Source organism: Erpetoichthys calabaricus, chromosome 4, assembly GCF_900747795.2.
Source record: "Erpetoichthys calabaricus chromosome 4, fErpCal1.3, whole genome shotgun sequence".
Classification (NCBI taxonomy): Eukaryota; Metazoa; Chordata; class Cladistia; order Polypteriformes; family Polypteridae; genus Erpetoichthys; species Erpetoichthys calabaricus.
Genome location: NC_041397.2, coordinates 83369227 through 83383485, shown reverse-complemented (window position 1 = coordinate 83383485; position 14259 = coordinate 83369227). Strand labels below are relative to the sequence as shown.

Genomic DNA, 14259 nt, shown 5'->3' with positions numbered 1-14259 from the left:
TACATCTTTCATAACACATGAAGGTAAATATAGATATCTTATGGATATCCCAATTCAAATATTTTATTCTAAGGAATTTACTGTAAAAGTGAAAACCATGTGTAGCATCCATAAAAAAAACAAAAACAAACTGAAGTTCTATTGTAAAAAGGAAATGGATACAATTAAAAAAGAATAGATGATATATAAAATAGAAATCTGGTAAGACAAATAGTCTCACAAATCTTTGTAACATTTAATACTTTTTGTCTCAAGCTTTTGTTCTGAAAGACAAAAAAGACTCCATTTGGTGACTGAAATTAAAACATTTTTAGCAAAATCAAGGTAAAATATGACTTACCCATAAATTATGGCTTTAATGGTATACTTCTGGGCATGCTTTTAAATCACTCCTGCTCAAATTGATTTCCTTTGCACCTTGCTGGAGTAATCTTTACAGAGACATATTGTACACCGATTATGTACAAATGTTTATAGAAATGCAGTTGAAAAATGCAGATCAATGTGAATACAGAGGACACAATGTGGGTTAATAAGAACAAGGAACACTACTAAAACACTTTATTTAAAAAACATATGGTGCACAATATGCACGTTGTATGTTATGTTTTAGACACAATATTGTTTCATTCTTGTTACTTTAACAGAAAAGAAAATTTACACTCCATGCACCCCATGAAAGTTGAGACAGCAATACTGAAATATATATAAAAAAAGTAAACTAACATGGTTTATGAAATCAGAAATAATAAACAACATTGTTTCATTTGTATTATTTATACATCAAATTTAAAACATTACTTCCTACTCTAATAATGTTGTTTAAATATTTTGTGAGTGTAAACTGAAGGAGCCTTTTAAAATGTTTGAAAGAACAAGAATGAACATTCAAGCATAATCAAAATGCTACTATTAAATTACAGACAAGATGCAATCTTTTTACCTGATAAAAAAAAGAATTATACATGGTATACCAATACAAAAAAACATTACATTCATATTTTATTCTAAAATTATTTAAAGTAATTTAGTGGTTTTGGAAGGACTTTCTATGTCCAAACCACCTCCAGTTTTTCTTTTGATAGTCTGCACAATGCTTGTTTTTGATCTTTCTCTTTGCTTTTTTACAGAGGTGCGACGGATCTTAGAAGGCTCTGCTTCATCAAAGTTACTTTCAGATGGACTGGAGGAATCCAAAGATCCTGGTTTTAGTTTTTCAGGAAATTCCTGAGAGTCTGTGAATAATAAGTCAAAAGAAAGTTCATCCGAGTCTTGTTTTACTTGAAGACTGCCAATCTGTGACTCCTGACTTTCAAACAAACAAAACTCTGTCTTTAAATTTGAAGTGCTGGAATTGCTGTCAGAAGCTGTGGCAGGTTTACCCTCTTCACCGCTACCTTGAGAACACAGAGCAGCATGCTGCTTTGCTCTCACCTCTGTCTCAAGTCTTGTATCAACTTCATTCACAAGTTCACTGCAACCTGCCGCATCTGGTATCAAAGTGGAATCGACACTGAATGACCGTGTTGACATTAAAGAGTAATGAGAGCTCCTGCTGTTTTCAGACTCAGATATCATGGTGTCCAGTTCAGAGATTTTATCAAGATAGGCAGCATCCATGGAAGCCTCACTTGAGGTCCTTAAGCGAATCACTTCAGACTCCAAAGTGAGTTGAAAAGTGGTATTAGAGCTGTGAATATTTTTATATTCTGTACCTGTCAATTGCTCTGGTAATGCCGACTGATCAGAATTTGCAGTTCTGATACCAACATCATAAGAGTTCCAGAAGACTTGCTTATCTAAACCGCTGTCTTCCGTCTGTTCTCTGGAAGCATAGCTGTCCAGATTACATTTATCCACTGCTTGCTTTCTTTCTTCAGTTATTTGACCACAACCAGAACTGTCAAAATTGAGCTTTCGTAGGTAGGACAATGGCTTTCGTCTAATTTCTTCACTTGGGCTGCTTAAACGAAGACAGCTAAAAGACAAAGAAGGAGTGAGATTCACAAGGTGTTCAAAATTTGTACTATTATGTTTTTTCCCAGGCGTACTTTCTCCTCTGATGCATTTATTGCTGTGCTCCATTTCAATATTACCACCTTTAGTTGTGGTGGTTAAAAGCAGTCCTTCGGGCTCCAATAACTCATTGTCTAGATCCAAATCACTGCTGAATATGCTTGGTCTGTCAAGACTGCTAACTGAAGGTTGCTCCATTTCACTAAGACTCTTCCTCATTGTTAAAATTCTACTTTGCTCTCCTTCATTTTGGCTACTCCAAGATAAAAAGCACTCAGCACTGTCTTCTGCTTTTTTTGCTTTACAATCATTTCGACTATTCACCTCTGCAGAGCTGTCTGTATCATTTACTTTCTTCCCAGTCAGAGAGATCTGATTCTCCAGCTCCTCTATGTATTTGTCACTTCTTTCAAGGGCTTTCCTTAGGCGGTTGGCATCTCTTTCGTACTGGTCAATTTTTGCTTCTAATGCAGCAACAGTAAACCTGCCAAATCTAAAGAAGTAAATTATGTATTATAGAATTGTAAACACACATACAACTATTTTCAAAATGATACATTGCTTGAAAATGTTAATGCTGCACATAACTTTAAAAATAATCACCACTTAATAGATTTTGCACACATTCATGAAATGTACATGCATGTCCAAAAAATACATATATTTTAATACAGAATATTAGTTCATGTAGTTAGAGTAATGTAAAATTCAGCGCATAGTCTCTTCATGCTGCTTTACACAGGTTGCCACGGGCTTCAACAATTTATTTAAATGTATCTAATTTTGTTACAATATCAATGATGTTGTGAGAAAACAATTTTATATTATACACAGTGTATATAATATATATGTATATAAAAAAACACTAATTATATGATATTAAAAGGCTGACCTTAAAGTAAAATTCCTAGCTAGAAATTTGTAGTGTATACTTGAGGCCATAAAGCATGAATAATTTAAGTAAAGGAAAAATATTTACAATAGGTTTGTGTCATTGCTTTTGAGCTGGAAAATCTGTTACAACAATCAACTTTTTTTAAACGGAAAAAGTCAAAACCCTTTTTAAAATTTAAAAATACAAAAGTAACATAGTGTCTGATGTGCCAATACAGAACAAAAACAATTCTTTCTTAAAGAAGAAAAATACCTCTAATGCAGATGAAAATAATCAGGGTCAAGGTAATGTGTAATGTAACAAAGATGCTTCTGAAGAGGTCTCTAATATTATGTGCTTAACAGAAGACAAAAGAGTGGAAGTTAACTACCACCAAATTACTTACTTAGACCATTCAGGGGAAAAAAGATACATGCACAGAACAGAATGAATATGTCATATCAGGTTTGCTTTCCTTGTTAACAGAATTCAGCTAACTACAGTATAATTGTACATCTTAAAAATTAGAAGCAAATTTTCCTTCCTCGTAACTACTTCAATTAAGATGTTAGGTATGTTTTTGTTTTAGTGATGATATTATGTATTTCCTAATTTTCTGTAACTAGGAAAGTTAATTCAAGGTTAAGAGAACAACATTTGATGATAAATATAAAGTGAATTATATGGTTCCCTTGTTAGTGGAAGAATACTTACAAAAACCTTTATTGCCAGTGCAGGAAGTGTTTGAAATTATGACATTTTTTTTATTACAAGGCAAGACAGTATTTCTTATAGAACACTGCTTTGCAAGCTAATATAACTTAATGCAATATGAATTTTGTCAAGATTACCATTTAAAAAAAAAAAAAAACCCACAGGAACACACCAGAAGTATAAGGGGGAAAAACACAATGGGGGTTGAAATAAATGCACAATGATATTAATAATTTTGACACAGTTTGTTAAGAATGAGTCCATATATTTCAAAAAGGAATAAATGCAGTGAACCAGAGTAGTGAATTGTAATTGGATTTCTTATCTAGTTATGGATTGTTCATAACAACACAAGAGGTAAGATGAGAAGGCTATTTTTGAACCTATCATGGCAGCAACCCTAGTGTGTCAGTGGTAAGGCTCAAATTAAAGAGGCCTTTCTTCCAATGTTGGCTTAAGTTTTCCCTGACCAAAAAGCAGCAGCTACCACAATTCTATATAGAGTTTGCCAAGGCCTTAGAAAATGATTTTTAGACAGCCTCAAAGAGATCCAGGTCTCAGGAAGGGTGGGAAGGATGTCGTTCAAGTTGTTCTCGGCAAGTGTGTTTGAAAGGATGAGCTAAACATAAGGATATCATTTAGGTGGAAGGAACACTTTCAAGAACTTCTAACCTTGGTAGATATACATTGAAGGAGACATTTCCATACACAAGCATTGGGCTTGAGTCCAACTCTTTGGACAAGTTCTTTGGGATTGTTAAAAAGCTTGGTAGTTGCAATGCTGCACAAGTGGATAAGGTATGATGTGAAATGTTGAAAACACTTTCTGGCTAACACACCTATCGATTATCTGTGGAAAGAGAAGCAATCTCTAGAGAGTGGCAGACTGGTATGGTGGTTTCTTATTTAACAAATGAAGACCAGGATAAGTGTTACAATTACCAACAAATCACTCTCTACAGTTTCCCTGATAAAGCCTACACTGGGGTACAGGAATGGACACTCCATGATAGTAGAAACTCAGACCCAGAAGGCACAATACACATTCCATCATAACTGTGGAATAGTAGTCCAGCTCATGATAATTCCACGGATATTCCAGAAATTGCTAATCCCATCTATAAATTCTATGTGGAGTTTTAAAAATCTTATGAGCAACCATGGACCCTGTAGTATTTTGGGAAAGAGTAAAGTGTTCTGGTACTGCTGCTGTGTGCAATTTAGTTCCTATACTTACAGATCAAGAGTTGTGTTTGCATTATGTCAATTCATTGAATGATGGTGCTAGACTCCACCAAGGATGTGCCTTATGTCTTCTCATGTCCATGATTTTCCATGGCCAGCATACCAAGGCACAGCCACGTACTAGAAAGTATCCAGTCTAGGAACCCAAGGGTTGAACATTTCTGCTGTTTTTAGAGGACATTAGGCTCTTGGTTCATTAGACTGTGATCTTTGGAGGGCATTGGAAGAGCTCACATCCAACTATTCAACTGGGTTGAGACTTAGCACACCTAAATTTAAATGGTCTTGTCCTAGAAAGGATTAGCATGGTCTCTCCAGATAACTGCAAGTACCTTCCCTAAGTGAAAGAGTTGAAGTACTTTGGTGTCTTGTTCACAAGTAAGGGGAGTGGTGATTGCGACACTGACCAACAAATAGCTGCAACAGTAATGCAGACCTTGTACTGGACCATGGTTGTGTAGTAGTAACTATGTCCTTACACTTTCAACTTAAATATCCTTCCAAATCTATCATGGAAAAAGCTTCTACTCTTCTACATTATGCTATTCTTTTCTGGAAAAAAATGAATATAAGTAACATTTACAGTCATAAGAAAAAGTTAGGGAACCCCTCTTAATTCTTTGGATTTTTGTTTATCATTGGCTGAGCTTTCAAAGTAGCAACTTCCTTTTAATATATGACATGCCTTATGGAAACAGTAGTTTTTCAGCAGTGACATTATGTTTATTGGATTAACAGAAAATATGCAATATGCATCATAACAAAAATAGACTGGAGCATAAATGTGGGCACCCCAACAGAGATATTACATCAATACTTAGTTGAGGCTCCTTTTGCAAATATAACCGCCTCTAGATGCCTCCTATAGCCTTTAATGAGTGTCTGGATTCTGGATGGAGGTATTCTTGACCATTCTTCCATACAAAAGCTCTCCAGTTCAGTTAAATTTGATGGCTGCCGAGCATGGACAGCCTGCTTCAAAACATCACATAGATTTTCGATGATGTTCAAGTCAGGGGACTGTGGCGGCCATTCCAGAAAATTGTATTTCTCCCTCTGCATGAATGCCTTTGTAGATTTCGAACTGTGTTTTGGGTCATTGTCTTGATGGAATATCCAGCCCCTGCATAACTTCAACTTTGTGACTGATGCTTGAACATTATCCTGAAGAATTTGTTGATATTGGGTTGAATTCGTCTGACCCTCGACTTTAACAAGGGCCCCCGTCCCTGAACTAGCCACTCAGCATGATGGAACTTCCACCAAATTTGACAGTAGGTAGCAGGTGTTTTTCTTGGTATGCAGTGTTCGTCTTCTGCCATACAAAGCGCTTTTTGTTATGACCAAATAACTAAATTTTGTCTCATCAGTCCAAAGCTCTTTTTTCCAAAATGAATCTGGTTTGTCTAAATGAGCATTTGCATACAACAAGCGATTCTGTTTATGGCGTGAGTACAGAAAGGGCTTCTTTCTCATCACCCTGCCATACAGATATTCTTTGTGCAAATTGTGCTGAATTGTAGAACGATGTACAGATACACCATCTGCAGCAAGATGTTCTTGCACGTCTTTGCAGGTGATCTGTGGGTTATCTGTTACCATTCTCACAATCCTGCTCATATGTCGCTCCTGTATTTTTCTTGGCCTGCCAGACATGGGTTTAACAGCAACTGTGCCTGTGGCCTTCCATTTCCTGATTACATTCCTTACAGTTGAAACTGACAGTTTAAACCTCTGAGATAACTTTTTGTAGCCTTCCCCTAAACCATGATACTGAACAATCTTTGTTTTCAGATCTTTTGAGAGTTGCTTTGAGGATTCCATGCTGTCACTCTTCAGAGGAGAGTCAAAGGGAAGCACAACTTGCAATTGACCACCTTAAATACCTTTTCTTATGATTGGACACACCTGTCTATGAAGTTCAAGGCTTAACAAGCTAATCCAACCAATTTGGTGTTGCAAGTAATCAGTATTGAGCAGTTACATGCATTCAAATCAGTAAAATTACAAGGGGATCCACATTTTTGCACAGCCAGTTTTTCACATTTGATTTAATTTCATACAACTAAATACTGTTTCACTAAAAATCTTTGTTCGGAAAACACCCCAGTACTCAGATGTTCCTAGGAAATGAAAGACATACCACTGTTATCTTTTTTGTTGAAAGTAAATAATTATGCAGGCTGAGAGGGGTTCCCAAACTTTTTCATATGACTGTATACAAAAAGTGGTTTACAAATCAAGTACTGTATATTCAGGAACATCAAAAGAAAGATTAAAAAGATGAGGGGATAAAGGACAGGCAAATTCTAAAGGGCCAGAAGAAGCCAAAATTAGTAAATACAACTGTTGAGGAGGGTGCATAAAGGTTTTTGACCATGTTAATAAAGTTCCACCCTGAAACCTATCAAAACATATTAGAAAAAGATCAATTTATATGGTAAAATGGCTTTTTGGTGTCTAGTGAGAGAAGGTCAGCTGGAGATGGTAAAGTTAAGAACTATTAACTATATGAGCTTAAATGTAAAACACAATTGGTACAACATGAAGTGAAAATGCATAAAATTGTAACTAGCAATCAGACCATGGCATTTTCAACAAATTTTGGAGTTGCTCTGTACCATTCCTAGAAATTTTTCTCCTTCTTTAACATTCAATTGAATTGAAATTGAGAGATCAATGTAGTAGTATATAAATAAAAATTACAACAGATTTATTGTTAAACTATATTCTTTTTCCATACAGATGTTACATTTAACAATGCATGAATTTCCTCCCAAAACGATCTTAGACCTCATCCACACATACCCGGGTATTTTATAAAATGGGAGTTTTCCTCCTTTTTAAAAAAATTCTCCATCCACATTAAAGCACAAACATTTGCTGTCAAAAGCATGAAAGAGACATAGATAACAAAGGGAATGTCATTCACATTAATGTACATTGCTTTATTTTTTTCCCCAAATGTTTGTACAGCATGAAATTTGCTAAAATATGGGTGTCATGAATACTACCCAGCCATTTCACTACGACATCAATAAATGAATACTTGTAATCACAGGTGGCAAATCATCCATGGATCTTGTGAAGAGCTGCTTTATTTTTACATGAGACCCGGGGAAACCCTGTTACAAATTCCTCTATTTTAGACTCAGTGACAGGTAATTGTATATACACAGGACCCAAGAGTACTGTAACTGCTTCACACACTTTCCTTACTATTTTGCGTAATCTCCCCATGTCAGCTAAATAGAGTGTGCAGGCAACTTTTTTGACAACACTGACAGGCGATCTCATTACAGTTGTCTTTCCTTCGATGTGCAGGCAAAGCAGCTCACTCAAGGACAAGAGCAATGTTCTTGACAAAAACAAATTTTTTCTCACCACTCTTCAAGAACAATCACTTCATTGTCAAAGTTGTCCCACCAACTAGAACTCCAACCGGGTCTCGTCCAAAACCTGTGACACTGGTGGCTGGGTCTGTGTTTTCGTAGTGTTCAATGCAGCAGTGACTTCCATAGCATAATCTGATGCCTTTGTTACTCAATATAGTGATAAAGTAATTGTATGTTTAAATGTAAACATGTAAAAACTTCTGTTAACAAGGTTAACACCAGCACTACTTTAGTTACTACTGCAACTACACAAAATTGCATCATGTAAACAAAACCGATAATGGTGCACACACTGATGTCAATCAAATAAGACACACACTCGGATGTTACAAGCCAAAAATTTTGTTTTCCCCGTCTACTCGTAAACAGGGAAGACAGAGTTTCAAAACATCTTCACCCTGGAAAGAGTTTTTCCAAAAGGTCTGTTTTCAGGAACTAAAAAGCAGTTTGCTTTTTAGCAAATTTAGGGTCCAATCCCTGATGTATTTTGGATAACTTTAATACTGAAAGATATGTGCAACATACAACTTAAGGCTGAATTACACTGACTTTTGGACAAATTGACAAGGAGTACATGTTATGAATGACAGAGTTACAATTAGTGTCTGAGATACTAATTGAGAGGTCCTTTTTCTAACATTGCTTAACATCATCTAGGTGGGGAAAACAGTAAAACTGATTGACAGGAGTTTAGAATTTCCTCCATGCTAATATATAAAATTGTAGATACTGATAAAAGACTAGGCTAGTTGGGCATGTTCCTTTTGATAACTTCCAAATTTACATAAAAATAAAAAATCTGTTGTAGGTGTTCAGTATTTGAGACTTAACTGATCTAAGGAATGCATACAACTAATCAACAAAGGGGCCTTTAAAAGGTCAGAACTGCTAATGACTACTATGATTTAAATGCACTGTAGGTTAAGCAGTGCTGGAATACATAATTAACCCCTTTAATGGGGGCCCTTTTTTCAGTAGTCACTCCCCTGGTGGTTTTTTTTTTTTTTTTTAATCCGTCGATAGAAATGGTTGAATTTTGCTAGAATATTATCTAATTGACAAGCAAATTAAATTGTTGGAAGAAAAAAAAAATTAAACTACAAACAAATTTATTTAAACAATTTTTGTTAGCAACAATAAGCTAATTTCATGCTAGTTTTTTATGTAGATTTATTTATACTATGTACAAATTTTCTATTTTTCATTAAGTACTCCAGTTGCGTGTGGTACGCGCAGAAGTACAGAGCAGCACAGAGTGCAACATTGCAGTCTTTGTAGTTGTATATTGTTTTCCTCCTCTGCTTGTGTGACAAACACACTACACACCTCTTATGAGAGGTCTCCTCAGCATGCAAACATCTCTCTTAGCCTTCCAATTCAAAGCCATCAACTTATTTCTGAATGCAGCTGCAACTTCTCCCGATTCCAATTTTTTTGTCATCACAGATTTTGGAAGGTCCTTTCTGTTTTATCTTACTGCTCCTACTGCATCAATTTCCACTGAATTCAAAAATTCATACAGCTCGGGACTGCTGTAGTAATTGATTAGTCCTATCAGATAACCTTGATTCAGTAGCTTCTCCGCAAGTGTTAGCACAATCCGCAACAGTTTTGTAAAATTACGCACATCAACCCCTCCTACATCGTTTACAAGTTCTGTATCTTTTCCCCATGTACATCATCATATTCCACACATATCCATTTTTTGCCACAAAAAGCTTATAAAGGATTCCAACCCAAAATGTGATCTTTTTTCAGAACGTACAGGTATGCCTTCCACCCTAGATGGCCTTTCCATAGCAGTAAACTTTCATTGATTGAAAGATCTCCTTTTTGGAATGTAACTTCCAGAAAATTTAAGATTGCAGTGGTCAAAGAAAGGCTTGATTTTATACATCTTTGGAGAAACTGGTCCGGCGTCACTATATGCTTCATTATCAAATAATGGATAACACACATCTAACTGCTACACAGAAGGAACAAATCTCAAAAAAGAAACTTATAAGGCACCAAAACACGGGCAAAACTACTAACTGAATTACCACTCGCAAAATAAGAGCGGTAATCAAAGAAATTTCAAATGTTCAAAACACACTTGTAACTTTACACACGATAAAGACTGTGAAGGTACACTGCTGAAAGAAAGATAAAAAATAAATACCAAAACTAAATCCTTTTCCCTTAGAAAAGTGACGGAGGGCAAGTGAAAGAAAAAGTACCATTACGGGTTTTTTGGTCTCAAAACTACCATAAAACTTTCACCCAAGTAAAGGATGTCTGTACCTCTGCCACTATGAGTTTAAAAAAAAAAAAAAAAAATCACCCTAGACCCATGCAGAGAACAGATCTGAAGGATCGCATTTCCTGAAGAGGGAAAAATCTTTTTATTAAGCATGTCTATAGACGCTCTCCCCAATTCAGTGTTGTCTTCGGCTTCTCATTAAAAGACACACACTTGAGCTGCAAAGAAAGTATTTCTACCATAAATTACCTTCTACATTGGTTCAATACTTTAAATCTGTAATGTACAACCAGATACAGTAGGTGTATATTAAGGAGTTTGAGAAGGACTCCAACTCCCAACCACCAGTCTCAAAAGTATGAATATTCATAAAGTGAAAGTTAAGTGAGACCATGCCAGTTTTGGGTTAATATATTTGCAATGTCGTTCTTTCTGTATATGGCCATATTTTATATGGCAAAGAATTGGTTCACTGTCCAAAACCAGTACTGAAGCTGCACTGCTTCTCCTGAATCTGAAGTTGAACTACGAGACAGAGTTTCTGTTTAGTACCCTAGCATATCCTTTCTTAGCCAAAACACCACCACAACACCAAGTCCTTTCAGTATTTCTAGGCTGATTTCTTCCACCACTATGACACTGCCAATACGGTGCTTTTGATTAGCAACCTTTGGCACAAGAGGCAGACGCAATCCCAAACACTGCTTTTGGCTTTGTCTCATTCTGATGATTTTGAATGCAATATACATCTTCCCAAATTAAGACTGGATGACATCCCACCTACCTTTCCTAAGTTGTCAAATGGTTTGCCAGAAAGTTGTACAGGGACTGAAAAGTCAGTCTCCATGGCCACACCAGCTTATCCACACAGACACTCTATAGAGCTTTGCTTTAGTCACTGCAGCAGATGCCTGCCCAGGACCTCTTGGAAAAATCTGGAGACCTTCCTGTTAATGTAATACTGAAGGCATCTTCCTTAGTACTGGTGTCTACCAAATGGACTTTGTAGTAGACATGACAAATGGCATAAACGGTCTTTTGATCTTTCAGTCAAAGCTCCAAGCAGTTGACTCCACTACTGAGGTCTTAAATGCCTATCTATGACCTGTTTCAAAATACAGAAGCGCTTTTACAAGAAAGGAGGGAAGTATCTAATCAATTTTACCATTTTCTATAGTTTATAAAGCTGATCTACATGACATGCAGAATATGCAAACATGCAGTTGAATAAAAAAACAAACTACAAATTAAAATATTGTGCAGTGCAAAGGCACAGTGGTTAACACTACTTATTCATACTTCTAGGACAGTTGGTTCAAATTCCATCACTGTCACCATCTTTGTAGAACTTGAACATCCCCTACATCCATACAGGCTTTCTCTGGTCACTCTATTTTAATGTCACATTCAAGACATGAAGGGTAGATTAATTGGTGAGTCTAAATTAGATGTGATTTAGATGTTCAATAGGAGTGTACTCTGTAATTTGACTAGACCATACCATGCAAAACAATGCCATGTACATCTGTGATGCCCACAGAGTTAAAGGCATATCACAGAACACCCCTAGGATATGATGTAATTGTTAAATCTGATTGGAATTACTTGATAAGTATTTAGCGCACATCATCATGGACTGAAAACATGGTCCCTTCCTAGAAAGAGGAGGTTATCAAATAATAAGATAAAATTAAACCGAATCATAAAGTTTATATTTCATCTAAAACAAAGAAGATAAGTTGGTTTTCACAATATTTAATGCATTAAAAAAAATCATTTTTCATTAAAAAGAAATAGAACTATTTTTTAAATATGAAAAATATATTTAAAAAAAAAAAAAACACATACTTTTGTGGAGATCTGTTCTCAACTTCTGCTTTCAAGCGTAGATTCTCTCTTACCAGATCAATGTTCTGTGCTCTCAGATTCTTATTAGCCTAAAGAAAAAATGTCTGCACTGACTGCTGCAATTCAACTTTCACATGTATATAAACATAAACACAAAATACTTTATATTAGAAAATTTTTAAAAAATTTGAGAAAAAGTACAGACTGAAAAACTGCTTAAAGCATCAACTATTACACAAAAAAAGTGAATGTCTTCATTGCGTAGAAGTTTTAATATCTATGTACAATTTGAAGATGCTGTCTAAGTCATTCATGCACTGTGCAAACTTATTCTTTCTATCATTCCAACTCCAGCAAATAGAAGAAGGTTCATGGGGATTTGAGGCCTATCCCAGGAACACCGAGTACAGGGCTAGAACCAACTCAGAAAGGACACCAGTTTTAACTGCATGGTTCACATAGTTATGCCCACATAACTTACAGTATATAAGACCTACTTAGAGTTTCCAGGTAAGAATAATAAATGGAGTGGAGTTTGTATCACTAAAATAACCCGCATATGTCACATATAATATATAGCATATACATACACACACACACAAACATAAATACATGTGCATATGTATATCATTTGACTTGCATGCATCATTTCCAGCACTGGACATGGATCAACTTGCATCTCAACAATTAAAGTCATTTCTTAAAAAGAACTATAAATTATTCATCTGTATCTTGTTACTCTTTTCCCTTAAAGTGTTGCATCAAGACTCCAATTAGTTCAATCAAGTTATTTGCACAGGCTGTTTCTTAACCATGTGTTGGAGATCAAACAAACTGTTTTTATAACCATTTGAATGCTAATATTTTGCTTAATAAAAATACTTCAATAAGATTGTTTTAAGTTGTAATAATCTTCTTATATAATATTATACCATGGCTGTCGGTTTGTCTGTCCAGGATTTTAAATCACCTGTAGCTCGCAAACCATTTGAACTATTGACCTGAAATTTGGTACACATATACTACGTGACGTCTACTATCCTCTGCCGCGGTGATAATTGACCTCCAAGGTTATTCCTCTTTTTGTGGCGGTGCATGTGTATGGGCGCCTTTCTCATTCCCTACCACCTTTGTCGTCACTTCCCCTACCTCTTCATATCTTAAATCATTCTTGAGGCAGATTAAAGACTTAAGTGCCAGCTTAAGTGAAAAATTAAGGAAAGCATACTAAGTAATTGCAACACAAACAATGACTTAATCAGTTTTAACCCAAAAAGATGCTGACGAAAGAAGGAGAAGAAGCAAGCCGCTAGGGAGGAGAAAATAAGAGATGCTCAGGAAGCAGCAAGCGCATCAACCTCTGAGCAAACAAATGATAAATGTACAGAGAAAGAGTATGCAAACTATGAATGCTCAAGTCAAGTGTATTCACTGCATGTTATCATGCAGTGCGCCGCTACTGGTACTGAAAATAATGCAAAAATACACACAAAAATACAGCGTTTTACCTGCTACTCTATAACCTATAATTTTATAATAATCTGTTTTACTTTATTATTAGTAACATTACACTGCTAAAGAAATCCATTGGGATCCTGGGCAAGACAGATGATTTGTCTTCCTTAATAGTGGCAATTTTGGCAGTATCAGTAAAACAACAAATCATTTTTAAATTTCTATGAATATTAGTACTGTTCTGGGTGACTGGCAGTATATCCATTTGTCTGCCTTTTTTCTAAAGCAATGCCATCTAAGCCTTTTACTTTTGTCTTGAGTAACACTTCTTCATGAGATAAAAATCAAAATTCAGAGTTAGAAATGCTTTTTTGGAGTATGTGTTGGAATCACAGCTTCTATTGTATTGCTTAGTTGCTTTGTGGGATCTTTATCACCTCTCTCTTTCTCTGTAATCCAGATAGTGCTTA

The 14259-nt window shown here is 35.7% G+C and overlaps 1 protein-coding gene across 1 annotated transcript in view; it reads right to left on the bottom strand.

The window, feature by feature from the left end:
• Positions 1–381: 381 nt before the first annotated feature.
• The window catches only part of obi1 (ORC ubiquitin ligase 1), a 30186-nt gene continuing 16308 nt past the window's right edge, over positions 382–14259 (bottom strand). Inside the window, exons 5-6 of the mRNA XM_028799579.2 lie at positions 12335–12423; positions 382–2509 (exon numbers count right to left, since the gene is read on the bottom strand). Coding sequence (XP_028655412.2) covers positions 1018–2509; positions 12335–12423 — 1581 coding nt within the window. The 3' untranslated portion in view covers positions 382–1017. The remainder of the gene's footprint in view (positions 2510–12334; positions 12424–14259) is intronic.